The 27682-nt window shown below is 50.7% G+C and overlaps 1 protein-coding gene across 1 annotated transcript in view; it reads right to left on the bottom strand.

Moving 5' to 3' along the window:
- The window catches only part of DRC1 (dynein regulatory complex subunit 1), a 310180-nt gene that overhangs the window by 151238 nt on the left and 131260 nt on the right, over positions 1-27682 (bottom strand). Inside the window, exons 7-8 of the mRNA XM_029596255.1 lie at positions 25112-25234; positions 8431-8570 (exon numbers count right to left, since the gene is read on the bottom strand). Coding sequence (XP_029452115.1) covers positions 8431-8570; positions 25112-25234 — 263 coding nt within the window. The remainder of the gene's footprint in view (positions 1-8430; positions 8571-25111; positions 25235-27682) is intronic.

The following is a 27682-nucleotide window of genomic DNA, read 5'->3' on the forward strand; positions in this document are numbered from 1 at the left end:
AAGATCCTCTGGGGGAGAGCGAAGCTTCTCATCTGGCGGAGGCAGCTTGAAGAGAAGGTCATCTGAGTGTTCAGAGTAAAACTCTGATGTTTCATCTCCCCAGGGATCGTATGGGGGCTCCTCTTCACTCAGGTCCTTTGGGGACTGACATGGAGGGTCCTTGCCCAAGCCTCTCGGTTTTGGCATCGCGGGCACTGTGGGCATTGACAGCACCGAGGACCCCGATGGTGCGGGAATGGGATCGAGGAACCCCAGCTGCGGTACTAAAGGCCCCAAGGGCACCGTTGGCTGCACGGATTCTTCCTCCTCAGAGGACCCGATAATGGGAATCGCTCTGGAGGGGGGCATCAGTGTTCGCCTGGGAACTGATGGTCTCCCGAGCACTGGCTGCTTCGGAAGTACGCCCAGAAGGATGTCTAGATGCTCTAGCAGGGGTGCCAAGAGAGACGGCGAAGGCTCTGGCAGCAGCATGGGGACTGATGCCAACAGCAGCTTGATATCCCTCAGGGCTCGGAGCACTGCTTCTTGAACTCTGAGGTCCAACTCCTCCTGAAAGTCCGCTATAGTTAAATACGGATTTAGGAGGAGGAGGAAGCATCACCAGAGCCTCCTCTGAGTCCCAAGGAGCCTTGGTGCCCAGCACCGCAACCTGTGGGGAACGCCTTGAACTCCCAGATCTGATAGAGGATGGTGCCTCTTCCTCATGGTGTCGCTTCAGTGGCGGCATGGCAGCTGCCGGTGCTGTACCAGTCTCGGAGACGTGTGCCCATGGTGACCGGTGATGATACTTGCAGGACTTCCCTCGGTGCTCGGCCCAGTCTTTCCCCGGAGTCGAGGAAGGTGAAATCTCGACGTTCTTGAGTGTGATGACACTGGAGATGGCCTATCACCGGCTACTCTCTCATGAGAGGGGCCTGCAGAAGTCCTAGAGAGGGACGGCGTATCTAATGGCTCGGTGTCGACCAAACAAGAGAGACTCGGCACCGAGAACGTCAAAAAAAGGAAAATTAGTTCTTACCTGATAATTTTCGTTCCTGAAGTACCAAGGATCAGTCCAGACTGCTGGGTTATGCCTCCCCTCCAGCAGATGGAGTCAGAGAAAAACTGAAAAGCACCCCCTAGATATACCGGTGTGCCACCTGCGATCCCTCAGTATATTCAATATCAAAGCAGAAGGAACGAAATAATCACTTCCGCCAATCAACCAACCTTTGTGGGCCAACCACTGACCAGATCAAGTAGCAACATTGCTTAACTACAGAAACAAACCTGTCACCCTATATATTAAACTAGAAACAAACCGCAGAACAACTTATTGTATAACCTGCAGCACACTTGCAATTATAATCTGTAGATCGCTGCAAAAGAACGAACAGATAGAACCACGAGCGGACTCTCCGTAAACTGACTTGGGCGGGTGTCTGGACTGATCTTTGGTACTACAGGAACGAAAATTATCAGGTAAGAACTAATTTTCCTTTCCCTGTACGTACCAGGATCAGTCCAGACTGCTGGGATGTACCCGAGCCGCCTTACATGGGGTGGGACCCCGAGAGTCCCGCTCGAAGCACGCTGCTCCCAAAGGACTCTGTCGATGGACCACGAACATCCAAGCGATAATGCCTAGCAAACTTGTGCAAGGATTTCCAAGTGGCCGCTCTGCAAATCTCCTGGCAAGACACAAGCTGGCTCTCAGCCCACGATGCCACCTGAGAACGCAGAGAGTGAGCCTTAAGCCCTTCCGGAACAGCCTTACCGCAGCCAATGTACGTGGACGCAATCGCGCTCTTCAACCAACGGGCAACAGACGCCTTTGAGGCCTGCAGATCCTTCCTGGGCCCATACCACAAGACAAATAAGTGATCTGACCTTCGAAAGTCATTAGTAACCTCCAAGTATCTCAGGAATACTCGACGAACATCCAAATGCCTCAACTCTCTACCTTGAGGAGAGCAAAGCTCCTCCTCCGTAAAAGAAGGCAATTCTACCATCTGATTAACATGAAAGGTCGACACCACCTTGGGCAAAAATGAAGGTACCGTGCGTAAAGAAACCCCGGCTTCTGATATGCGCAAAAACGGCTCCCTGCACGAAAGCGCTTGCAGTTCCGAAATGCGACATGCGGACGAAATGGCCACCAGAAATACCGTCTTGAGAGTTAAATCTTTCAAGGTGGCTGACTTAATAGGCTCAAAAGGGGCCGCACAAAGACCTCTGAGAACCAAGTTCAAACTCCAGGACGGGCACGGCGCCCTTACAGGGGGACGTAAATTCTTAACCCCCCACAAAAAACGAGTCACATCTGGATGACATGCCAGAGAACAGCCGTCAATCTGACCCCTCAGGCAGCCGAGTGCCGCCACCTGAACCCGAAGAGAACTATAGGCCAACTCTTTCTTCAAACCATCCTGCAGGAATGTAAGGATATGACCTATCGAGGTTCTCCGAGAAGAAAGCTGTAACTCACCACACCAAATGTCAAAGACTTTCCAAACCCTAGCATAAGTCAGAGTAGTCGAAGATCTACCCGCCCTAAGGAGGGTAGAGATCACCGCGTCTGGATACCCCTTCTTTCGTAGCTGCCTCTGCTCATAAGCCAAGCCGCCAGAGAAAAGCGATCCGCCCGAAAGATACCGGGCCCTGTCGAAGAAGATTGGTAGATGAAAAAGACGCAGAGGTCCATCTATCGCCTGGTTCACTAGATCCGCGAACCATGGGCGCCTTGGCCACTCCGGAGCCACGAGGATCACCCGACCTTGGTGATGCTCTATGCGCCGCAATACTCTTCCTACCAGGGGCCACGGAGGAAAGACATAAAGCAGTATGTGAGGAGGCCACGGGAGCGCTAGTGCATCCATGCCCTCAGAGCCGTGCTCCCTTCGACGACTGAAGAAGCGCTCCGCCTTGGCGTTTAGCCGGGTGGCCATCAGGTCCACGTGCGGAACCCCCCATCGTCGAATGATGAGCCGCATCGCCTCTGCGGACAACTCCCACTCTCCTGGGTCTAGATGTTGGCGACTGAGAAAATCCGCCTGAACGTTGTCCACGTCGGCGATGTGAGTGGCCGCGAGACGGGATAAGTGACGTTCCGCCCATGAAATCAATAACTCCGCTTCGGCCACCACCAGGCGACTTTTGGTGCCTCCTTGTCAGTTTATGTAAGCCACCGTGGTGGCGTTGTCAGATAGAATTCGCACCGCTCGATGACTCACTAGCGGAAGCAATTGACGTAAGGCCAGACGAACCGCCCTGGTCTCCAGTCGATTGATGGACAACTTGGCTTGATGAGACGACCACCTGCCTTGAACCGCTCGGGACTGACATACAGCTCCCCAACCGGACAGACTGGCATCCGTCGTTACGACTACCCAAGGTGGGGGCTCCAGGTCCACCCCCTGCAAAAGATGGTCCTGGCTCAACCACCAATCGAGACTGGACCGGGCCGGTTCTAGCAATGGTAGCGACATGTCGTAGTCCTCGGACATGGGGTCCCAACGAGAAAGAAGCGCTCTTTGTAAGGGCCGCATATGTGCAAAGGCCCAAGGCACCATGTCCAGAGTAGAAGCCATATGCCCAATAACTTGTAAATAATCCCAGGCCGTAGGCAGGGGCAGGTCCAATAGGTTGCGCACATGAGTCATCAGATTGACCATCCTCTGATGTGGCAGGAAAACCTTGCCCACCGAGGTATCGAATCAGGCTCCCAGGAATTCTAATTGCTGAGTCGGCTCCAGATGGCTCTTTGCAAAGTTGATTATCCACCCGAGGCTCTGAAGTTGATCCATCACTACTCGAACTGCCTGCTTGCACAAGGTCTCCGACTTCGCTCTGATGAGTCAATCATCCAGATAGGGATGGACCAATATCCCATGACGGTGAAGGAATGCTGCCACCACGATCAGAACCTTGGTGAAAACTCTGGGGGCAGTCGCTAATCCGAAAGGAAGGGTGCAGAACTGAAAATGATCGCCCAGCACCGAGAACCTCAGGAACCGCTGGTGCTGTTCTTGGATTCCGATGTGAAGATATGCCTCCATCAGATCCAAAGAAGCCAAATATTCTCCCTTGTGGTCGGCCGCAATAACAGACCTCAGTGTTTCCATACGAAACCGTGGCACTCGCAATGCCCTGTTGACTTGCTTCAAGTCCAGGATCGGTCTGAATGTGCCTTCCTTCTTTGGAACCACGAAGTAAATGGAATACCGACCCGTCCGACGTTCCGCCGATGGTACCGGGGTCACCGCCCCCAGGGCCTGCAGCCGATCCGTCTGTGCGATTACCAGCTGTTTCTCTGGAGGACCGCAAGGCGAGACCAGAAACATATCCCGGAGCGGACAAGCAAAATCCAATGAGTAACCGCGACCTATGACGTCTAGGACCCATTGGTCTGAAGTTATCTTGACCCACTCCTCCTGAAATAGGGACAACCGACCCCCGATGCGAGGAAGAGAGGAATGGGCCCGCGCACCTTCATTGGGAAGCTTTGTTGGGGGTAAAGCTCTGAGAGGAACCCGACCTCTGAGGCCGCCTGCCACGAAAGGAAGGAGTCCAAGACTGCGACCTCGAAGCCTGTTGCTTTTGGGGAAAGGAACCACCCCTTCCTATGCGGAACCTACGTTGGCCCCTAAACCGGCCTCTGGAACTATTAAAAGATCGTGGCTGCCGGTACTTGTCCTCGGGCAACTTATAAACTTTGTTCTCCCCCAAGTCCTTGATAAGCTGGTCCAACTCATCTCCAAATAACGACTTCCCCCTGAAAGGGAAGGAACCCAAATGGGACTTTGAAGAAGCATGCGCCGCCCAGCGTCGTAACCAAAGCAGTCTCCTGGCGGAGACAGCAGCCGACATAGTGCGAGCGGAGGTCCGCAGGAGATCATATAAAGCATCAGCCGTGTAAGCGACCGCAACCTCCACACAGTTAGCCTGCTCCGCTTCAGCCGGCGGAAGCTCCTGGGCCGTAAGCAGCTGCTGGACCCAGCGGAGAGTGGCCCTCTGCACTAGGCTGCTACACGCCGCCGCCCGGACTCCTAATGCCGCGACCTCAAATATGCTCTTTAAAATGACCTCCAACTTCCGATCCTGGAGATCCTTCAGCGCTTTGCCCCCGGTCACGGGAATGGTAATATGTTTTATCACAGCCATGACTGTGGAATCTACTTTGGGAATTTTAAGAAGGTCCAAGGACTCCGGCAGTAGGGGATACAACTTATCCATAGCCCTACTGACTTCTCAAGGAAGCTTCCAGCAATTCCCATTCCTTGGAGACAATCTGAAACAGCTTAGGGTGAAAGGGAAAAGTCTGTGGAGGAGTCCGAAGCCCTGCCAATGCCACATCCCCCAGGGAAGTGTCAGATTCCTGACTAGGTGCCGGGAGCTCCAGCTCCTGTAAAACATGGGAGATAAGATAATTGAGCTCGTCCTTACCAAATATTCGAAGGACCTGGGGATCATCCCCTTCCACGGCGGTCTGACTGTCCAAATCACCGCCCCCACTGGCATCAGGAAGGGCCAGAATGGAATCCGGATCCGGAGCCGCTGGAACCCCCGCACCCCCCCCCCCCCCCCCCGTGGACGGGATATCCATCCCCCGTTTTTTCCTGGTCCGGGACTATCCTGGGCAATTTAGGAGAAGACGGCCCGGGAACCTCCGTGACCCCCCCCCCGCGGGTCGGGCGGGGGGGGGGTCACCTCGATCCGGCGCTTCTTGCGGGCTTAAGTCCGGTGGTGAAGGGGGGGGGAATAACTCCTCCTCCGATGCTGCTGCATCAGACCGCAATGATCCCAAAATGGCCGCTGCCTCCTTCCCTCCACGAGGCGGGGCTGACGACCGCGCGGCAAGACTTCCTCGGCCGCGAAGAAGAGAAGGAGCTGCGGGCAGCACTCGGCCCCCGAGAGGGTCCCTCGCCCCCAGGAAGACATCGGGAGCAGAGACCCTCTCAGGAGAGTCGCGCCCCCGCCCCCTGCAGGCCGAAGAACGCGGCATCCCCGAGCAGGAAGGCAGACAGCCAAAAAAGCACGCCAAAGGCAAAAGTAAGAGCTGCCGTCCAAATGCTGCGCTGGGTGAACCAGCCACCCCCTCCAGAGGCCCGGGACTGAATTAAGGCAGGCCGGAGCTGAGATAAGGACCACGCTGCCTGTCCCCAACAGGCCTTACGCTGCTGCAGGGCCCAGCTACTTTACTTTTTACTTTTTTTTTTTTTTTAATTTTTCAGCCCAACAAGCTGTCTCTCCTAATAAGCCCCCTTCAGAGGTAAGCCTCTGGAATACGTTAAATGTGGGGGGAGGGTGACCGGCCCACCGGTAAGCTCTCCCCCTTGTCCACTGGGACTACTTAACTCCGGGTAACCTGTCCGAGGGCCATGCCCTTCCAGCCTGCCAGCAATCCTGTCACTTCGCTGCGCTGAAAACCCGAACGCACAACACTAACTTAACTCAATCCTTTCCTTTTTTTTTTTTATAAAGGAGAAAGGAATCAACTAATTGATCTAGTCTGTGTTACCGAATATCAATAAGGACAAAAAAACCTGGATAACAATTTCAGAAATTTAGAATGGATCAGGACCGCAGGTTATGCCTCTCAATCTGCTGGAGTCAGAGAAAATACTGAGGGATTGCAGGTGGCACACCGGTATATCTAGGGGGTGCTTTTCAGTTTTTCTCTGACTCCATCTGCTGGAGGGGAGGCATAACCGAGCAGTCTGGACTGATCCTTGGTACTTCAGGAACAAAAATGTTCAGTGTGCCAGTCAAAGTTCTAGAAACTTTAACAAAGTTTTCCATTACAGGCTTCATCTGATGATGTCACCCATCTGTGAGGGCTACCATCCTGATTGTCCTAGGAGAATATCAAATGTTTCAAAGTTATGAAAACACAAGCAAACTATAAGGAACTACAGATGGACCTTGAAAGACTGTAGGGCTAATCATCTAAATGGAAAATGAAATTTAATGTGGACAAATTAAAAGTGATGCATATAGGAGAAAAAAAATCCAAAAATGCAAATATAACATTAGGGATGATTTGGAAAGGAATGGAGAATAGAAACAGAGAATATCATAATGTCTCTGTATTGATCCACAGTGTGACCGCACCTTGAGTATTGTGTGCAGTTTTCATTGCCTCATCTCAGAAATGATAGAGCGGAATTAGAAAAGTACAGAGAAGGGCAATAAAAAATGATACGGGGGATGGAACGGTTCTCTTATGAAAAGAAGTTAAACAGTTTAGAGCTCTTTAGTTTAGAGAAAAGGCAGAGAGGGGATATGATGTTTATAAAATCATGAATGGGTTGAAATGAGTAAATAGGAAATGGTTATTTACCCTTTTAAATTGTACTAAGCTTAAGGGATGTGCCAGAAAATTAACAGGTAGCAGATTTAAAACAAATTGGTTAAAGTATTTTTTCACTCAATGCACAATAAAACTATGAAATTTGTTGTCAGAGGACTTGATCAAGGCATCTAGCATAGCTGAGTTTGACAGGGAATTGGACAAGTCCATACGCAAATCTATACCGCACTCTACTTCTTAATCCACATCAAGAAAGCATTGATGAAGTCTGTTTAAATGAAAATAGCTTCAGGAATACAAGTGATTATTTGATTCTACTCACTGAAAAATCAAGATAAGTACCATGCACTAATCCATGTGTAGTGGAGTTTATTATAATGCAGACATTTGTGAAGTTGTGAAGTTTATCTAAATGAAAATATCTTCAGAGACACAAGTGCTAATTTGATTTTATTTATTGAAAGATCAAGAAAAAGCAGTATAAATGTATGTATTTTACAAAGGGAAGTCAATGCCACAAGCATACAAAGTAATGAGAAGCATACATATGGAGAGAGTTAGCTGGATTTAGTTGGACTCTGTGAATTTATAAATATCATCGGAAAAGAGCACGTTGAGTTAAGTGGATATATCAGTGGTTCCCTTTTAAAAAAACAGAAAAAGTATAAAAGTATTTTGTGAATTAAAGATAACAGAATTTCTAAAAAACAAAAGAAATAGGAGGTTTTTTTAGACTAATGATTTTGCCCTTTACCAGACTGACTTTGAAAACTTGCCAGTCTGGCATCTGAAGTCTTTTGCTCCTTTTCAAAAGTTTTTCTAGAAATTGATGTTTAACAATTCTTCCTGATGTGGATTAAGAAGTAGAGTGCGATACAGTTTTGCATAAGCATTTAATGCACAAGTTTGCCTTGATATATTCAGTTTCACTCGGAAAAGTCCATATACCATTATTAGGCAGATAGATTTGGGAAATCCATCACTTATTCCTGGCAATCAGCAAAAAGGAATGAATCTACTCTTTGAGTTTTGCCAAGTACTTGTGAACTGGACTGGCCACCATCAGACAGGATGCTGGGCTCAATGATCTGATTCAGCATGCTATACCTTATGCTCTTAGTAGATGTGAAAGGAGTTACCGGTTAAGCTTCCTTTTTTGTTGGGATTTTGTGATAGTGTTCTCTTCATCCCGTTTCTTTAGTACTTGGTAGTTGTACTCTAGTTTCTCCTGATTCAGTTGGTAAGTCGCTTTCATTTGTTGTAGCTGCTGCTGTAGTACCTAATATTTAAAATTCAACAAAAAACTGAGATCAGTTGTAAAGCAAAATTGCTTACCTTGTAATAGGTGTTATCCCAGGACAGCAGGATGTAGTCCTCACATATGGGTGATGTCACTGACGGAGCCCTATTGCGGGAAAAACTTCTGTCAAAGTTTCTAGAAACTTTTGACTGGCAGCCTGAGGCTACTGAGCATGCCCAGCGTGCCATGATATTCTCTGCCACAGGGGTCTCACTCCAGTCTCGTATGTAGCAATAAGCTTTAGCAAAAAATAAAATAATAAAAGGTATGAGACCCAACTCCGCGGGGTGGTGGGTGGGTTTCGTGAGGACTATATCCTGCTGTCCTGGGATAACACCTATTACAAGGTAAGCAATTTTGCTTTATCCCAGGACAAGCAGGATGCTAGTCCTCACATATGGGTGATTAGCAAGCTAGAGGCTGAGTCATTTTGTAGTGAAGCAATGGTGAAGTATTGTTGTGGAAAATGAGTCAGCCGAAGATCACAGCAGGTTGGATGTAGAAGGAGTTGGGATTAAACTGGAAACAAGTTCTTTAAGACAGATTGTCCATAGGCTGAATCTTGTCATCCTTCCTTGTCCAAACAGTAATGAGCTGCAAAGGTATGAAGAGAACTCCATGTTGCTGCTTTACATATGTCAAGGATTGGCACTGAACGATAGTGTGCTACTGATGTTGACATTGCTCTTACTGAATGTGCCTTTACTCGCCCTTGGAGAGGAAGGCCTGCTTTTTCATAGCAAAACTGTATGCAGTCTGCTAGCCAATTGGATATAGTATGTTTACCCACTGCTTTCCCTGGTTTGTTTGGATCATAGGAAACAAAGAGTTGATTTGATTTTCTGTGGACTGCAGTGCGGTTTAAGTAGAAAGTATGTAAAGCCCGTTCGCCTGGGTGCGAATGAGGCCTTGGAAAGAATGTGGGTAAAACTATGGATTGGTTCAAGTGGAATTCCGTAACTATTTTAGGGAGGAATTTTGGATGTGTACGAAGAACCACTCTGTCATGTAGGAACTTTGTATAGGGTGCATACGTGACAAGTGCTTGTAACTCACTAACCCTTCTAGCTGATGTAATAGCTATGAGGAAGATAGTCTTCCATGTGAGAAATTTAAGATCACAAGAATCTATGGGTTCGAAAGGAGAATGCATGAGTCTTGTTAATACCAAACTGAGGTCCCATTCTGTGACTGGTGGCCGAATTGGTGGTTTAAGGTGAGTTAAATCTCTCATAAACCTGCTGACAAGAGGTTGTGTGGATATTGGTGCATCTCCTATCTTATTATGGTAAGCTGAGATTGCACTTAAATGGACTCTTACAGATGAAGTCTGGAGACCAGATTCTGATAGATGGTATAAGTAGTCTAACAGAGAGGTTATGGGGCAGGTGAAAGGGTCTATATTCTTTGTCTGCACCATATAGTAAATCTTTTCCATTTGGAAGAGTAATTCTTTCATGTGGAAGGTTTACGTGAAGCTAGAAGCACTTGAGATACATTGGTTGAAAGATTGAGAGGTTGTAAAATCAAGCTTTCAACACCCATGCTGTCAGGGATAGGGATTGAAGGTTGGGATGGCGCAACCGACCCTGATCCTGAGTTATGAGAGTGGGAGCTACTCCCAGACGAATTGTATCTCTGACTGAGAGGTCTAGGAGTGTGGGAAACCACGCTTGCCGAGGCCAATACGGGGCTATGAATATCATGGACCCTTTGTCCTGCTGAAGCTTTACTAGAGTCTTGGTTATGAGCAGTATCGGAGGATACGCGTATAGTAGGCCTGAGTTCCAAGGACAAGCAAAGGCGTCCTTGGCTGACTGGGTCTTGTTTGTGCGTAGAAAACAGAAATTGTCCACTTTGTGATTCAGATGTGACGCAAAGAGGTCTATTGTTGGTTGTCCCCAACGTTGGAATATCCTGGTCGCTACTAAGGGATCCAGGGACCATTCGTGTGGTTGGAATTGACGACCGAGTCAATCCGCCACTACATTGTGAATGCCTGCCAGATAAGTGGCCCGGAGGAACATTGAGTGTTTCAGGGCCCAGTCCCAGATCTGTGCAGCTTCTTGACAGAGGAGATACGAGCCCGTACCTCCTTGTTTGTTGATGTACCACATGGCCACTGTGTTGTCCATTTGGATGAGAACAGTCTTGTGTGAAAGGCAGTCCTTGAACGCATGTAGCACATAACGTATAGCTCGAAGCTCCAGAACATTTATTTGATAAGTCGCTTCGAGTTTTGTCCAAGTACCTTGGGTTTAGAGATTGTGTATGTGAGCTCCCCAACCCAAGGTGGATGCATCTATAGTTAACGTTATTTGTGGGACTGGTTGCTGGAAGGGTAGGCCCTTGCGCAAGTTGTCCATGTTCGCCCACCAAAGTAGAGATGATCTTAGTTGGAGGGTTACTTGAATTGGATAATGAAGCGGTTGAATGGCTTGTATCCATTGTGACCTTAGAGTCCATTGGGTTACTCTCATGGCTAGTCTTGCCATAGGAGTGACATGAACTGTGGAGGCCATGTGGCCTAGTAAGGTTAGAAATTGATGGGCTGTTGCCTGATGTCCGAAGTGAATCGAGTTTGCTAATGAAGAAGTGTTTCTGCCCGATCTTCGGGTAGAAAGGCTCTTGCAAGGATGGTGTTCAGTTCTGCTCCTATGAATTGGAGTAGTTGAGATGGAGTAAGATGGGACTTTTGGTAATTGATGAGAAAACCCGTGGAGTGTAGTAGAGTAATTGTCTGATTGAGAGAAGACAGAGCTCCTTTTTGAATTGACTTCTGATGAGCCAGTCGTCTAGATATGGAAAGACATGGACACCTTGCTTGTGCAAGTGGGCTGCTATTACTGCCAGACATTTTGTGAAAACTCTGGGAGCAGAGGCAAGTCCGAATGGCAGTACTCTGTATTGGAAATGTTGATGACCTACCATGAAGCGCAGGTACTTGCGATGAGGAGGAAATATTGGAATGTGAGCGTAGGCGTCTTGAAGATCCAGAGAACAAAGCCAATCTCCTGCTTGAAGAAGGGGAAGCATGGTGCCTAAAGAGCCCATCCTGAATTTTTCTTTTTTTAGAAATTTGTTGAGATTTCTGAGATCTAGGATTGGTCGTAGGCCTCCGGTTTTCTTTGGAATGAGGAAATAACGGGAATAGAATCCTCTGCCCTGCTGAAGCCGGGGCACAAACTCTACAGCCCTGGCTTTCAGGAGGGTGGAGGCTGTTTGTAAGTGAAGCAAATGATTTTTGCTGAGATGAGAGGAATTCGGTGGAGAATCTTGAGGAATGGTTATGAAGTTGAGTTGATATCCTCGGTGTATAATTGAGAGGACCCATTGGTCCGATGTTATTGACGTCCAAGCATTGTAAAAAGTGGACAGTCTTCTTCCCACTGGTAGTGTTGGTCGAGGATTGGAGCAGAGCCTTGTTCTCTGGATATGATCTCAAAATCCAGTGGCAGGTCCGGTTTGTGGAGCTGGTTGAGGCCTAGTTGTTCTTTGTTGCCTCTGTTGTGGTCGCTGTTGGGACCTGGGAGGCCTCGGTCTGGATGAAGGAGGATAATATCTCCTTTGTTTATAGAATGGGCGCCTAGTGTCCCTTCGTGGGGCCCTGCGGCTAGCATGTGTTGATAGGGCATGCGGAAGAGAAGATAATTGTTGCAGGGTCTCAGTGTGTTCACGTAGTTGTGCGACTGCGTCTTGTACCTTGGTGCCAAACAAATTATCCCCAAGGCAAGGAAGGTCGACGAGCTTATCTTGCACTTCTGGCCTTAAGTCGGAGGCTTGAGTCAGGCCCATCTTCTGGCAGTAATGCCGGATGCAGCAACTCTCGAAGCCGTCTCATAGGCATCATAGGCGGCGCGGACTTCCTGTTTTCCTGTGTCTAACCCCTTATTAATGATGTTTTGTGCTGCCTCTTGATATTGTATAGGCAGGGATGGCACAAACTCTTCCATCTGTTTCCAGAGGTTCCTCTGGTACTGGGTCATGTAGAGGTGGTATGCCAAGATCCTGGAGGTCAGCATTGCTCCTTGAAAGATTTTCCGACCCATTTGATCCAGAAATCTGTTATCCTTGCCTGGCGGGATAGATGAATGGGTTCTTGTACGTCTGGAATGCTTCTGCGCAGACTCTACGACCGAGTGGTGGGGCAGTTGGGGTTTTTGATAGCCTGGTGCTGATTGCACTAGGTACATAGAATCTACTCTTTTTTTCACTGCAGGAACTGTGCAGGGATGTTCCCAGATGCGTTGTTGTAACTGTAAGAGCACCTCATGGATAGGAATTGCGAGATTGTGTTTGGGAGGATCTACAAACTGGAGTATTTCCAGAGTTTGCTGTCTGTCATCCTTTTCTACCTGCAAATTGAATGGGATAGAATCCGCCATTTCTTGGACAAAGGTAGAAAAAGAGAAATCCTCTGGAGGTGATTGTTTTCTGGGTTGAGGTGGGGAGGGATCAGACATGAAGTCCTCTGATGAAGTGTCTGACCAAGTGTCATATCCAGAAGGTTGGTGAGTAGGTGTAGTCCTAGGAATTGTAGGTACACCTGAAGGTCCAGGTAGAGGGTCTTCAGACACAACGTCCTCTACGTCCTCCTCCACTGGATTAGCAGGCAAGGAAGCAAGTAATTCTTGGTACCTTTTTGTCAGGATACCGTGCAATGCTGCTTCTGCACTTGGAGCTTCAGAAGATGCAGGTGGGTGTTTTGGCATCGAGTGTCTTAATTTTGTCGATGACTTAAGTCTCGATGCCGATGTCTTGTGAGGAGGACGTAGGTGGGTGCCGTCGTGTAAACCGGCTTCAGCTGTGAAGTAGAAGGAACGGTCAAAGTCGATGTATGGAGAAAAGAGAACATCGAGATTGGAACGGTCAACGAAGGCATCGGTGGCATCGAGGGTTGTAGCATCGATGGAGCTTGTACTGTCGAAAAGAAAATTACTTCTTACCTGCTAATTTTCATTCCTGTAGTACTATGGATCAGTCCAGACGGTGGGTTATGTCCCCCGTCCAGCAGATGGAGTCAGAGCAAACTTCGGAGGGTGCTGGCATATAAGCCGGTGCACCCCGCCTGTATCCTCAGTATCGAGAATATCAAAGCCAAGGCAGAATACTGGACAGACCAAGGCAGATGGATCAAGCAAACCCTGAACAATCAACTGTAAACCGTGAAGAACTATGCAACGTGCAATAAGAACTGTCCAAACATAGACAAACACAAACACACAGGTAGAAATCCCCGAAGGGAGAATAACCATGAGAATAGGAAGACAGGAGAGACGAACGAGCAGGTTCCCCCCTAGATCCCAAGAAACGTCCAGGGAGGGCGTCTGGACTGATCCATAGTACTACAGGAATGAAAATTAGCAGGTAAGAAGTAATTTTCTTTTCCCTGTATGTACTAGGATCAGTCCAGACGGTGGGATGTACCAAAGCTTCCCTAAACCGGGTGGGTCCCCGGGAAGCCTGCTCGAAGGACCCTGTCCCCAAAGGAACCAGACTCAGATACCTGTACATGAAGCCGGTAATGTCTGGAGAACGCGTGAAGAGACTTCCAGGTCGCCGCTCGACAGATTTCCTGCACAGAGACGAGCTGGGACTCTGCACAGGAGGCGGCCTGGGCTCGGAGAGAATGAGCCTTGAGACCCATCGGGGGATCCTTCCCGGAACCGATGTACGCCGAAGTCACCGCCTCCTTGAGCCAGCGCGCAATCGCAGTCTTGGGACGCTTGACGACCCTTTTTAGGCCCCGACCAGAGCACGAAAAGGTGGTCGGAGACCCGGAACTCATTAGTCACCTCCAAATAACGTAGAAGGGTGCACTTCACGTCCAGTCGTCGAAGAGACATGGGGGCATCAGCCGGGAAGGCTGGCAACTCCACTACCTGGTTCACGTGGAAAGAGGAAACCACCTTCGGCAGGAACGAAGGGACAGTCCGGATGTGAACCCCCGAGTCCGTGAACCGGAGGAAGGGTTCCCTGCACGAAAGAGCTTGCAGCTCGGAGATGCGCCGCGCCGAAGCGATGGCGACCAGGAAGACCGCCTTCAGTGTGATGTCCTTGAGTGCAGCCTGCCGCAGTGGTTCGAAGGGGGCCCCCCCTAGGGCCCGCAAGACCAGGTTGAGATTCCACAAAGGACAGAGAGGACGCACCGGCGGGCTTAGGTACTTAACTCCCCGGAGGAACCGCGAGATGTCCGGATGAGACGACGGCTCAGGCCTTCCCGAGGCACGAGCCAGCGAAGCGAGAGCGGAGACCTGTACTCTCAGGGAATTGTAGGAGAGGCCCTTTCTCTAGCCCCTCCTGCAGGAACGCCAGCACCTGATGACGGGATACTGCAGTCACGAGAGCACCCCGCGCCGAGCACCAAACCTCAAAAACCTTCCATACCCGCACATAAGCGACCGATGTGGAGGTCTTCCGCGCCTGGAGGAGCGTATCTACCACGGGACCAGCGTAGCTCTTGCGCAAGAGGCCCCTCCTCTCATAAGCCACGCCGCAAGACAGAAGTGTTCCGCCTGCTCCGAAAATACCGGGCCCTGGCGGAGCAGACGTGGTAGGTGCGAGAGACGAAGGGGCTCGCCCACCGCCAGGCGAAGGAGGTCCGCGAACCACGGGCGCCGCGGCCACTCCAGGGCCACTAAGATGACTCGACCGATGTGTCTCTCTATCCTCCGTAGCACCTTGCCCACAAGGGGCCAGGGGGGAAAGACGTAGAGCAACAGCTGAGGGGGCCATGGAAGGACCAGGGCGTCGACGCCCTCTGCGCCGTGCTCCCGCCGGCGGCTGAAGAACCGAGGGGCTTTTGCGTTGACCGTTGACGCCATGAGATTCAACGTGGGCGTCCCCCAGCGTCTGACAATGAGAGCCATCGCCTCGTCGGAGAGGGACCACTCTCCCGGATCCAACACCTGACGACTCAGATAATCCGCCTGGATGTTGTCCACCCCGGCGATGTGGGAGGCTTCCAGACGTTCCAGGAAACGTTCCGCCCAAGCCATCAAACGAGCCGCTTCCAGCGCCACTAGTCTGCTCCTGGTGCCCCCCTGCTGGTTGATGTAAGCCACCGTAGTCGCATTGTCGGAGAGAACTCGGACCGCTCGTCCTCTGATCATGGGCAGGAACTGCACGAGAGCCAGCCGGACCGCCCGGGTCTCCAGGCGGTTGATTGGCCAGGCCGTCTGTTCTTTCGTCCACAGACCTTGCGCCGAGCTCCGGAGACACACTGCCCCCCAGCCGGACAGACTGGCATCGGTCGTAACTACAATTCAGTCCGGTGTCTCCAGGGGGCATCCTTGGGATAGGTTCCTGGGATCCAGCCACCACCGCAAGCTGGCCCTGGCGGTCGGAGGGAGAGGAAGGATCGCCTGATAGTCTTGGGAGACCGGCTTCCATCTCGAGAGAAGGGACATTTGCAGGGGCCTCAAGTGTGCAAAGGCCCAGGGGACTAGGCTGATTGCGAACGCCATAGAGCCTAGGACCTGAAAGTAGTCCCGCGCCGTGTGCACCGGAAGAGCAGAAAACCTGATGATTAGCTCCCGCAGGGCTTGCGCCTTGTCCGGCCGCAGGAAGACCTTGCCCTGTACCGTGTCGAAGCGCGCCCCCAGGAAGTCCAACTGTTGGGACGGAAGTAGACTGCTCTTGCTGAAGTTCACCACCCAGCCAAGGGACTGTAGGAAGGACACCACTCTGTCGACCGCCGCCCACCCCTGCGGCAAAGACTTCGCTCTGATGAGCCAGTCGTCCAAATAAGGGTGGACCAGAATGCCTTCCCTCCGCAGCGCTGCTGCCACCACTACCATAACCTTGGTAAAGGTCCTGGGCGCGGTCGCCAGACCGAAGGGCAGCGCCTGGAACTGAAAGTATTGACCCAAGATCTTGAAGCGAAGGAACCTCCAATGGTCCGGGCGGATCGGGATATGAAGATATGCTTCCGTGAGATCGAGGGAGGCTAGGAACTCCCCCTGATGAACCGCCGCGATGACGGAGCGGAGCGTTTCCATACGAAACCTGGAGATCCGAAGCAACTTGTTGACCTCCTTGAGGTCCAGAATAGGGCGAAAGGATCCGTCCTTTTTGGGAACCACGAAGTAAATTGAATAATGTCCCGAGCCCACCTCTCCTGAGGGAACGGGCGCAATGGCTCCCAAATCCAGGAGCCGGTCCAGCGTCTGCTGTATCCCCAGCCGCTTGATGCTTGACCCGCAGGGAGAAAAGATGAACCTGTCCCTGGGAAACCGGACAAATTCCAACGCGTAACTGAGTCTTAGGATGTCGAGGACCCAGCGGTCCGTGGTGATGTTGGCCCACTCCTCGTAAAACAGAGCGATGCGACCTCCAATCCGGGGTGACGAGGAGAGGGCCGGCCTGGCATCATTGTGTTGTCTTGCCGAGGGCTCCCTGAGCCAAGGAGTCCCTGGAGGGTCTGCGGCCCCGAAAGGGCCGAGTCCACGACTGCGACCGGGTTGACGGCGTCCGCGGACCTTGCTGTCTGGAACCCCTGTAGCGCCTCTGAGTGCGGTACCTGTTCCTAGGAGTCCCCGCGGACGGACGAAAGGACCGGTGACGGTCCTCGGGAAGCTTGTGGACCGAGTTTTCTCCCAGGGTCTTGATAATCTGATCTAAGTCTTCCCCAAAGAGGAACCTGCCCTTGAAGGGTAGGGCACCCAAGCTAGACTTGGAGGAGGCGTCCGCAGCCCAGTTCCGAAGCCACAGGAGGCGCCTGGCAGACACCGCCGATGCCATGGTCCTTGCCAGGACCCGCAGCAAGTCGTGTAACGTGTCCGCTCCGTAAGCGATCACCGCCTCCAGCCGGTCAGCTTGAGCCGCCTCGTCCGGTGGCAACTGCTGGGAAGTGAGGAGCTGTTGGACCCATCTAAGACCGGCTCTCTGGGTAAGGGAACCGCATATGGCCGCTCGGACCCCCAGTGCCGAGACCTCGTAGATCTTCTTGAGGGCGACCTCCAACTTCCTGTCCTGAATATCCCGTAGGGCAGTGCCTCCCGTGACCGGAATCGTGGTTCTTTTCGTGACGGCGGAAACCGCTGAGTCAACCTTGGGGACCTTCAGAAGATCCAGAAAATCGCTCGGGAGAGGATAGAACTTATCCATGGCCCTGCTAACCCGAAGGGACGCCTCCGGGTTATCCCACTCCCTCACGAGGAGCTGTAGAAACGAATCATGGATCGGAAATGTCCTCGCCAGGGGACGGAGACCCGCTAAGACAGGGTCTCCCTTGGATGTAGCGGAGGCCACGGAAAGCGCTGGAGGCCCCGGGGGCTCGACTGGGGGGTCAAGGTCCAATTCTTGGAGCACGTGGGGAATGAGATCCGCCAATTCCTCCTTGCGGAAGATCCGCAGAACCCGTGGGTCGTCGCATTCCAGGTGTGCTGCTAAAATTGTCTCGTCGTCCGCCTGCGACGCCGGGTCGCCCCCCGGCCCCGGCAGGGGCGAGGGCGTGCTCAGGGGGGCCCTAGGTCCGCCTCCCCCGGCCCCCAATCCCGCAACTGACGTATCTGCCATCCTAGGAGCTTTAGCGGGAGGGGGCGCGGGAACCGAGCCCCCCTGCGGATTCAGGCTCTGCAGGTACGCTTGGTGCATGAGCACCACAAAATCCGCCGAGAAACCGGATGGCCCCGCTGATGGGGTGGGAAGGGGGTCCTTGGAGAGCCCGGAGGTGGAGGGAAGAGGCCCCGGATCCAGGCTCGGGGGTGCCAGCGGTAAAAATTCCTCCGTGGTTTCTTCTGCGTCAGAACCCATGCTACTTTCCAGTTCCAAGATGGCTGCCGCTCCCGCCAAAGACGGGGGCGGGCCCAACCCCCGAGGCCCGCGGCGCTCGGCGCGCGGGGGAGAAGTGGTTGAAGGAGCGGTGCTAGTCTCCCCCCCGGGGAGGCACCTGCCGCAGAGACCGTCCCTCGATGCGGCTTGTCCTGGGCCGCCACAAGCTGATCAACGGACGCGCTGCATCGCGAGCATCCAAGGGGGGGGGGGGAGAGAGACCAAGGAACTCGAGGCAGCAACGCCAAAGATCTCGCCGCGGGAGGAGCGGGCCGTCTGCGCCCAAGCTCAACTCAAAAACAGCCCAGCAGCCCCGGGGGCGGCAGGGGAATGAGACGTCCGTACCGCCTGCGGTCCCGGGGAATGTGACGTCGCGGGACCGCGGGGAGAGGGTGAGAGACCGCGACTGTAGTGAGGGGAGAGGCTGGCCCCACCAGCATCCACCTCTGGAGAACACCAAACTCAGGCTGCAAAGAAAGAAATACAAGATCTTCCCCCAAACACTTACCCTGTACCCCTCCAGGATAGTAAGCTAGACGGGGGGGGAAGGAAAGAAGAGGCAGTCCAAATGGCAAGTCTTAAAAACGTGGCGCCAGCCGAGCCGGCTCACCACCCGAAGGAACAAAAACTTTTTTTTTTTTTTGTTATCTGTTTGTCTTAATAGCTTGATCCACCAGAAGAAAGATAGAATAATGAGAAAAGTGACAAGCCACTAAAGTAGGAGGAACAATGGGTTCCCCTCCTCACATCTGCTGGAGTCAGAGAGATACTGGGGATACAGGAGGGGTGCACCGGCTTATATGCCAGCACCCTCTGAAGTTTGCTCTGACTCCATCTGCTGGACGGGGGACATAACCCACCGTCTGGACTGATCCTAGTACGTACAGGGAAAAAGGAATCGACATCGATGTCTCCGATGCCATTGAAGTTTGCGGCATCGAGGTTGGTATCGGTGGTATCATTGGCATCAGCGGAACCACCGGCATCGGCGCGGCCGGAGGTGGCAATGCGGCCTTCGGCGTCGATGTAACCGCAGGCATCGGCGCGACCTCCAGCATCGGCGCACCCGCCGGCATCGGCGATGACGCCAGAACTTGCGCCTGGAAGGCTTCTTTTACCTTCTGTCTTATTAGGCCGATTAAATCTGGCTTCGATGGTATCTGGGATATCGATGCCGACGTTTATATCGACAGTGTCGGCAAGGGAACCGAGGATACAGAGGTCAGCGGAGGTTCGGATGACTTGTGCCGCTTAGCAGTCGGTTCCCCCGGGGGAGGGAGCGACGGAGACTCCGAGGATCGTGTTGGCTCAGGACTTTGAAGCGTAAGTAGCGCTGGTGATCCCGATGGATTGGGATATGCAAGTAGGCTTCTGTATTGCACTTTTGACTGACCGCAGAGTTTCCATGCGAAAGCTGGGGACCCGTAGTTGTCGGTTGACTGACTTGAGGTCCAGGACGGGCCTGAAAGTGCCCTCTTTCTTGGGTACTATGAAATAAATGGAATAATGCCCAGAATTTATCTCCCATGCAGGCACTGGGATTATGGCTTTTAGGAACAGGAGCCTCCGCAAGGTAACTTCCAGTGCCGCCCTCTTGAGGGGTGGACAAGGAGATTCCACAAACTTGTCCAGCGGGAGCCGAAGAAAGTCCAGGTAGTACCTGTCTCGGATGATGGCGAGGACCCACTGGTCCGAGGTGATCTTGACCCACCTGCGGTAGAAGAGGGTTAGCCTGCCCCCTATGGCTTCTACCCTCAGATGGGTCGGCTGATTCTCATTGTGGGGTGCGGCCGGGACCCGAACCCAAGCCGGTTCTCCTCTTGTTGTGCTTAGTCCGAAAGGACTGGTTCCTGGCCTGAGAACGAGGTGCTTGGTAGAGAGCCCTGTATGGGTTGAAGCGCTGAGAGTTTCTACCTCTGGATGGCCTAGGAAAAGGACACTGGCTCCTCCTTGACCTGTCTTCTGGTAGACGGGGTAATGGAGAGGCGCCCCATCTATTAGCCAGTTTCTCGAGATCGCTGCCGAACAGGAGGGATCCCTTAAAGGGCATTCTTGTGAGGCATGTCTTGGAGGAAGAGTCGGCCGACCAATTACGTAGCCAGAGCTGTCTCCTGGCTGCCACTGAGGATGACACTCCCTTGGCTGCCGTACGGACAAGGTCGGAGGCTGCGTCAGTGAGGAACGAGAGGGCTGATTCCATTTCTTCTCCCGGGGTGTTGTTCCTAGCTTGTGATAAACAGGAACGCGTCACCACGGTGCAGCAGGTCACAATTCGTAGGGACATGGCTGCCACCTCAAAGGCTTGTTTCAGAATGGGGTCCATGCGCCGGTCATGTGCATCCTTGAGGGCCGCTCCCCCCTCCACCGGAATGGTGGTGCGCTTCACAATTGCGCTAACTATGGCGTCTACCTTGGGGCACGCCAGCAGCTCCCTGGTCGCCGGGTCCAGGGGGTACATGCCAGACAAGGCCCGACCCCCTTTGAATGAGGCCTCCGGCGCATTCCATTCCAGATCGATTAGCTGCTGTGCTGCTTGTAGGAGGGGAAAATGGTGAGCCGTTTGGCGCAGACCCTCTAGCAGGGGGTTCATTCTAGGTTCCCCTGGGGTGTCCTGGCCCGGGATAGCCAGTTCCGACAGGCATTGAGAGACCAAGCCTGGGAGATCCTCTTTCAGAAAGAAGCGTCTCATGGTCCGATATGGTTCTATCCCCGAGGGAAGTTCTCCCTCCTCGGGGGGCTCGTCATCTTCCTCAGAGCAATCTGAATCCCCATAAGTGGGGCTTCCGGGTGGCGAGTGGCCGTGCCTAGGTCTTGAGGGTCCAGGGGCCGGGTCATCTGGTACGTATGGACCCATTCGGGGATCAGACTGCATTTTGACAAAGGCGTGAATCCCCTTGAATAATTCCACCCAGGAGAGCGAAGCAGTATCTGGCCTTAGGAGCACCAGGTCTCTCGGGTTCCCTGGCTGCTCACCGCGGCCTGCTAAGTCCGGGGTGTTCCCTGAGGAACTGGCAAGTACGCTGGGCTGGGACCGGTCCCGGCCTGGAACTCCCAGGGCCTCCTCACATTGGGCACAAAGGGAGTCTGCATCCTGGCTCAGTGTGGCTCTGAGGTTGCATGCTGAGCAGAGGCTTAGAGCTCTTATGCCTGATTCTGGAGGTGCCGGCTCTGCGGACGCATGGGCTCTCTTACGCTCCATCTCGCCTGTTATCTCCTCCCAGCTGGAGTATGCGCCTTGTAATATGTAATATGCGCTTATCCACGTGCGCCTGTCCACTTGCGCCAATCAACGTGCGCCTAGGAGCGTGCGCTTATCAGCGGGCGCTTATCAGCGTGCGCCTATGGACGTGCGCCTATCAACGGGCACCTAGGAGCATGCGCTTATCAGCGGGCGCTTATCAGCGTGCGCCTATGAACGTGCGCCTATCCACGGGCGCCTATCAGCGTGCGCTTAGCAACGTGCGCCCAGCAATGTGCGCTTAGCAACGTGCGCCCAGCAATGTGCGCCCAGCAACGTGCGCCCATCAGCGTGCGCTTAGCAACGTGCGCCCATCAGCGTGCGCTTAGCAACGTGCGCCCATCAGCGTGCGCTTAGCAACGTGCGCCCATCAGCGTGCGCTTAGCCACGTGCGCCTAACAGCGTGCGCTTAGCCACATGCGCCTAACAGCGTGCGCTTAGCCACATGCGCCTAACAGCGTGCGCTTAGCAACGTGTGCCTATCAGTGTTAGCAACATGCGCCTATCAACATGAATCAAGGTGACTTCAATGTACGCCTCTATCGAATATGCGCCCAAGTATTTTCGGGCGCCCAACATATACGCCCGTCGCCTATGCGCTCAGTCTGGCCTGAGCGCTAGAGCGAGGCGACGAACCAGGGCAGATGGCGACGGCGAGCAGGCAGGCAAAAATGGCGACCTCCTTGTCGGGCTGCCACGTAGGCAGACCCTGCTATTCCTCGCTTCCTCGGAGACCAGCAAGTAAAGATGACCGCCTTACCTTGTCTTCGTCGCTTCCCGGCTGCGACCCGGGCGGTCTCCGGCTGCGGGGGGAGAGGGTGATTACCGTCACCGCCGCGCTCGAGGAAGTGCACCCGCTGCCTCTAGGCCGCACCCGAACTCGTCTCGCTCGGGGGCCAAGTCCTCACCGGGACTGAGGCTGCCTCTATGCCGCGCCCGAGCCCTTCTCACTCGGGGCTAGGTCCCTGCCGCGAGTCGGCCACCGGACCGAGGCTCTTACCTCCGAGGGACCACGGAAATCACCTCGGGAAACTCAACTGGGGGAGGGACCGAATGGTATCACCGCAGGAGTGCGGGGCTCGTCTTCAGGTAGGCTTCTTCTATGAATTTAGTCGTTAGAATTTGGAAAAACGCTCAGCGAGCGTGAGGTAGCTCCAAACTGCTTTGGAGACGGAAATTACTGAGTAGCTGCACTTCCTGCGGGGATATAAGTACCTCGTGCTGACGTCAGATCAGTCTCCAACTGCTAGCACGAGTACACTATACCCATTTGTTCTGAGTCCATCTGCTACACGCTAGGAAATTTTATGTTTCTCTCCTAAACAGATTACACATTTGAGATTTGGATCGGTTATAGACATGGTCCGGTTACAGACCGGGCATTTTTTGAAGCCCAAAGCCATGTCTCTATCGACAGCCGTCGATGGAAAATCTCTGAGAAGAGAAATCTTGAGAAGAGAAAAATCCAAATAATTATTTTTGTCACCGTCCGGTGACAAATGAGATTTTGTGAGACCCCAAGTGGGGAAAAAAGTGACTTTTTCAGTCAAAGTTAGTGAGAAGATCTCACAGGGCTCCTGTCACCGCGATGCTGAGGGCAGCACGGAAAAATGAAGACTGGAGTGAGACCCCTGTGGCAGAGAATATCATGGCACGCTGGGCATGCTCAGTAGTATAAGGCTGCCAGTCAAAAGTTTCTAGAAACTTTGACAGAAGTTTTTCCTACAATAGGGCTCCGTCAGTGACATCACCCATATGTGAGGACTAGCATCCTGCTTGTCCTGGGATAATGCTTTCATCTTGCATACCACCCGTCTCGCTGCCTCTCCCCCCTTACCCTTGTAACCAGAACATTAAACAGTGGGTAACAATGCACTCTGAATTGTGTTATAATGAACAAGAATTATTGCCTTTCATTGGATATTGATAGCTTTTTAAAATAAGTTACTAATTTCAGGTCATTCCCCAATGAACATTTGTCCACATTATTAATGTAAACTGGCATTGAGTGCAACTCCAATTGGAAATCTTAGTAAGAACATAAGAACATAAGAAAATGCCATACTGGGTCAGACCAAGGGTCCATCAAGCCCAGCATCCTGTTTCCAACAGTGGCCAATCCAGGCCATAAGAGCTAAAAAACTGAATGGGCCTGAAAATTGGATTTATGCTCAGACATGGTCCTTCAGTAATGTTAATTTGTCTTTCACCAGTACTAAAAATCATTGAAATGTGGTCCAACAGGGCTAGTAGGACTTGGACAAAACTGATTTTTTCTGATCCCAGGGACTGAGAAGAAAGGATAACTGCCACTGTAAGGAAGACCTCTGATAAAGTTAAAGTGACATTGAATGAGTAAACATTCCCTCTGGCCCTTGACCAGCTAGAGAACCTGCTTCACTTATGTAGTGACACTGGGAAGGAGAAGGAATAAACTGGATGTAAAAGATCAAAATAAAAAAAATCAGGCCAAGATACATTACATTAGATATTACTGTGTTAATAAGCTGTTTTTAAAGAACTATTCACCACCATAGCAGCATGGCATAATGTGAAATGTGTCTGCTTTAAAGTAATGCCAAGTTCTGATGACTCAATTAGCCATTCAGGTACCTTACTCATGACACCTTCTTATAGATGCTTATCAGATGATTTTATGTAAGATGGCACAACAAATAAACACTAATACTAAAATCTAATATAGCTAAATGTTTGTTAATGTCTATCTTAGCAAAAAGCAGAATATTTTAAAGGTTTTAATAACTTAAATATGTCTAATAGAATCTAATTGAATATTACAATTTGGAGAAATGTAAGTCCCTTCTTCCTGGAAACAGCACTTGGTGTACTGAAAATATATAGAGGCCATATGTACAAGACAGTGTTTTTCATTTCTTACCTATGGGATAGCTTTCTATTGACCTAATACATTTGTGATAAATTTTATGTTGTGTTACACTTATAAACCACCTTCCTTCCTAAAATATATTACCAGAATACAATAACATACAAACAGTAGAGGCAGAACTCAGACCTGCTCCCCTCTCACTATCATTTTTAGATGCATCCAATGAGAATTTCCCTGTACATGTTTGTTACCCATCATGACACTGTGATTGTGTGTCAGCAATGTCTTTTTATATGCATTCCTGTCTGGCATGCTGTATAACACCTAATATGCTCACCTATCTTATTTCTGTGTATCATTTGGTCCAACTTTTCCAGAATGCCTGCCCCTCCCTACTCTCCCTCTTTGCACTGTCATATGTGTGTCTATGTGTCTTTTATTGTGTACCTATGGGATATCTTGCTATTGAACTAACAATATATTTGTGATAAATGTATTATGTAATCCAATAAAATGGCATTGCTTGCAACTTGTTTACCTTTATTTCTACATATTTAAATAGACTAAAGTGGCAATCACACTACTTTATTCATTTGTCTATTACAAAAATGCTGATGATGTTACAGCAAATTTGGCTTATTACTAATTTTGCCCACCTACCTGTACATCAATCTCTAGTTTGATCTTGATCATGCTGTACTCATCTGCATCCTGTGTCCTCAGTTGTTTCAACAGCTTCTCATATTCCTCCACCTTCTTCATGCGATTCATCAGGTTCTCCAGCTGAGAATACAGAAGAGTTACACTCTTGATGTGACAACCCTCACATTTATATGAAAGTCTGACAGTGTTTGCTTTCATGACTAGTTAGTTAATTGAAGAAGTCACTCGTGTTGAAATGCTCCAGTTAAATATACTGCACTATTTTATAATATATTTTTGGAGGCAGTGCATACTAAGAACTATCAAGTCTTTCCCCAACATGACTATAACTCTCTGTTGGGCCTAGCTGAGGATCAGCAGATAGCCAGAAGGGTGCCCTGATAAAAATCCAGAGGTAGATAACATGTTTTTTTTTCCAAATTATTTTCACTTCTTAAGGGTGTATAATACTATCATTATACACCCTAAACTTGAAAGCAGCAGTAGCAACCTTACAAGCTGACTTAAGCAAAGGATCCTCTAGAACAGACATACACGCAGAAAATACAATTGTTCTAAAAGACTGTGGGTAATTTCTCAACTGTTAAATCACAGTTGATTCATTTCATTGAATATGTTTTCCTGTTCTTGTGATGATTTATAGTAGCCATTATTAATTCACTTTTAACAGTGCTAAAACTCAGACACAGAAGCTTTATTCATAGTGTTTGAAGTTGATCAGGAAGTAAAGGTCTAAAACAAATTGCTTTGAAGTTAAAATATTCCTCTAGCAATAAGTAACTGCATAAACATGAAACTTTAGAGGTGCTTGTGTGGTTGCTGTGTGATTTTCAGGCCACATTTGCTGTATTTTTTAATAATCCACCTGATTCTGCTTCTTCCTAATCATGCCATGGTTGATTTTAACCCAAAGTCTTTTTTTTTCTTGTTTTGTGTGTCTTGACTTGGGCAGGGCCAGTGTAACTATACACTAAATACTTATTGCAGAATATAAACAATAAGGAAAAGATATATGGAGGTTGTCCATTAGAACAAAGGTTTATTATCACTGATCTTGAATGAGGAGTAAAGTTTTAGTATATCAATAGCAACACATTTTGACTTGGCTATATTTCAGTTAGGAAACAATCTGGCAATATAGCACAGGAATAGGAACCAGCTCTTTCTGGCACATGGGCAACCTCAGTTTTCATGTAGATAAGCAGCTGAATTAGCCATGCTGTCTGGGTACGTCTTCCGTGCCACTAGGTGGCGGAGCTCTCTAAGTCTTGTAAAGTCTTTCAACTAGGTACTCCCTCTTGTATCTTCCCAGGCTTGCCTGAGGCTCCTCAGTCCGTTTTTATCTGCGCGACTGATAGCACGCAGAGCTCTGACTCTCCAGATTCTGAGTTACAGTTGTGAGGTAAAACAGGAAGAAAAGAAATTTTTTTTACCACAAGAAAGGCTAGATTTACTATCATGCCTTGACCAGGATTCAAATTCTGCGCTTGTGGCAAAATAATATCAGTGACTGATGGCCATCAGTCATGTTACATATGCCTAGGACCTGATCATGATCAGGGAAGTTGCAGGGACTGCGGACATATATCCCCCAGAGCACAGCAACTCAAGGCACCACCATCGGGCTCCTATGCCCCTTCAGAGGCTTCTGTTAGATCATCTCCGGGACCAGAGAGAAAAAAGAAGTCAGCATCCCACAGAAGGGTTTCTTCTGTGGAAACACCAGGGTAAAACACCGATACCCGATACACCTTCAAGAACAGAGGCAGGGCTCGGGGGATGCGTCGACAGCTTCGTAGCAGCACGCCTCACCAACACCAACGGCTTCCCAAAGCAAAGATAAGGAGCCGCATCCGAAGCACTGACGCACTTCGAGAACACGACGCACCAAGGGAGCATCGAAGCTCCAACGCACCGACGCATGGAGCAAAGTGCTTCGAAGATGCATCGCGTTGAAGCTGCACTGATGCATTCGATGCACGTCGATGCAGGTTTTCAATGGAAAAACAAGCTGACGCAGCCAACGCACATCGACACAGAATTACCAAAACAAAAGCAATCGACGCAGTCGACGCAACTGAAGCATCCTGCATCTAAAAAACATATCTCTGGTCATAAAAGGCCTAGGGAGCCTTCTCCATTACTCGTGGTTGATTCCGAAGGAGACATGTCTCCACCTCACCTTTCAGACAGCCTTTCATCCTCCACTGGAAGCATACCACATCCACCTGTGCTTCCAAAGGGCCCATTGATCACTGTGCTTCCTACGCTGCCATCGCCAGTAGGGCCTCATCCATCTCTACCATCAACATCTAGGTTAGCTTCACAAGCTATGACACAAATAATTGACATCCTATCGCAATTTTTAAAGTCGATAGAGCAACAACAGCAAAACCCGCCCTCCACACTTCCTCCAGAGGAAGTTCCATCTGTGCCGGAAGACCCATCCATTCCAGGGCCATCACCGAAGAAACAACCAAGGAAGCCGTCAACACCCCTAGAAAAGTTTACTTTGACATCTTCCTCAGATGATTCTTCAACAGGATACCCCTCAGACCCAGCTGAGGT

Source organism: Rhinatrema bivittatum, chromosome 3 (assembly GCF_901001135.1).
Source record: "Rhinatrema bivittatum chromosome 3, aRhiBiv1.1, whole genome shotgun sequence".
NCBI classification, from domain to species: domain Eukaryota; kingdom Metazoa; phylum Chordata; class Amphibia; order Gymnophiona; family Rhinatrematidae; genus Rhinatrema; species Rhinatrema bivittatum.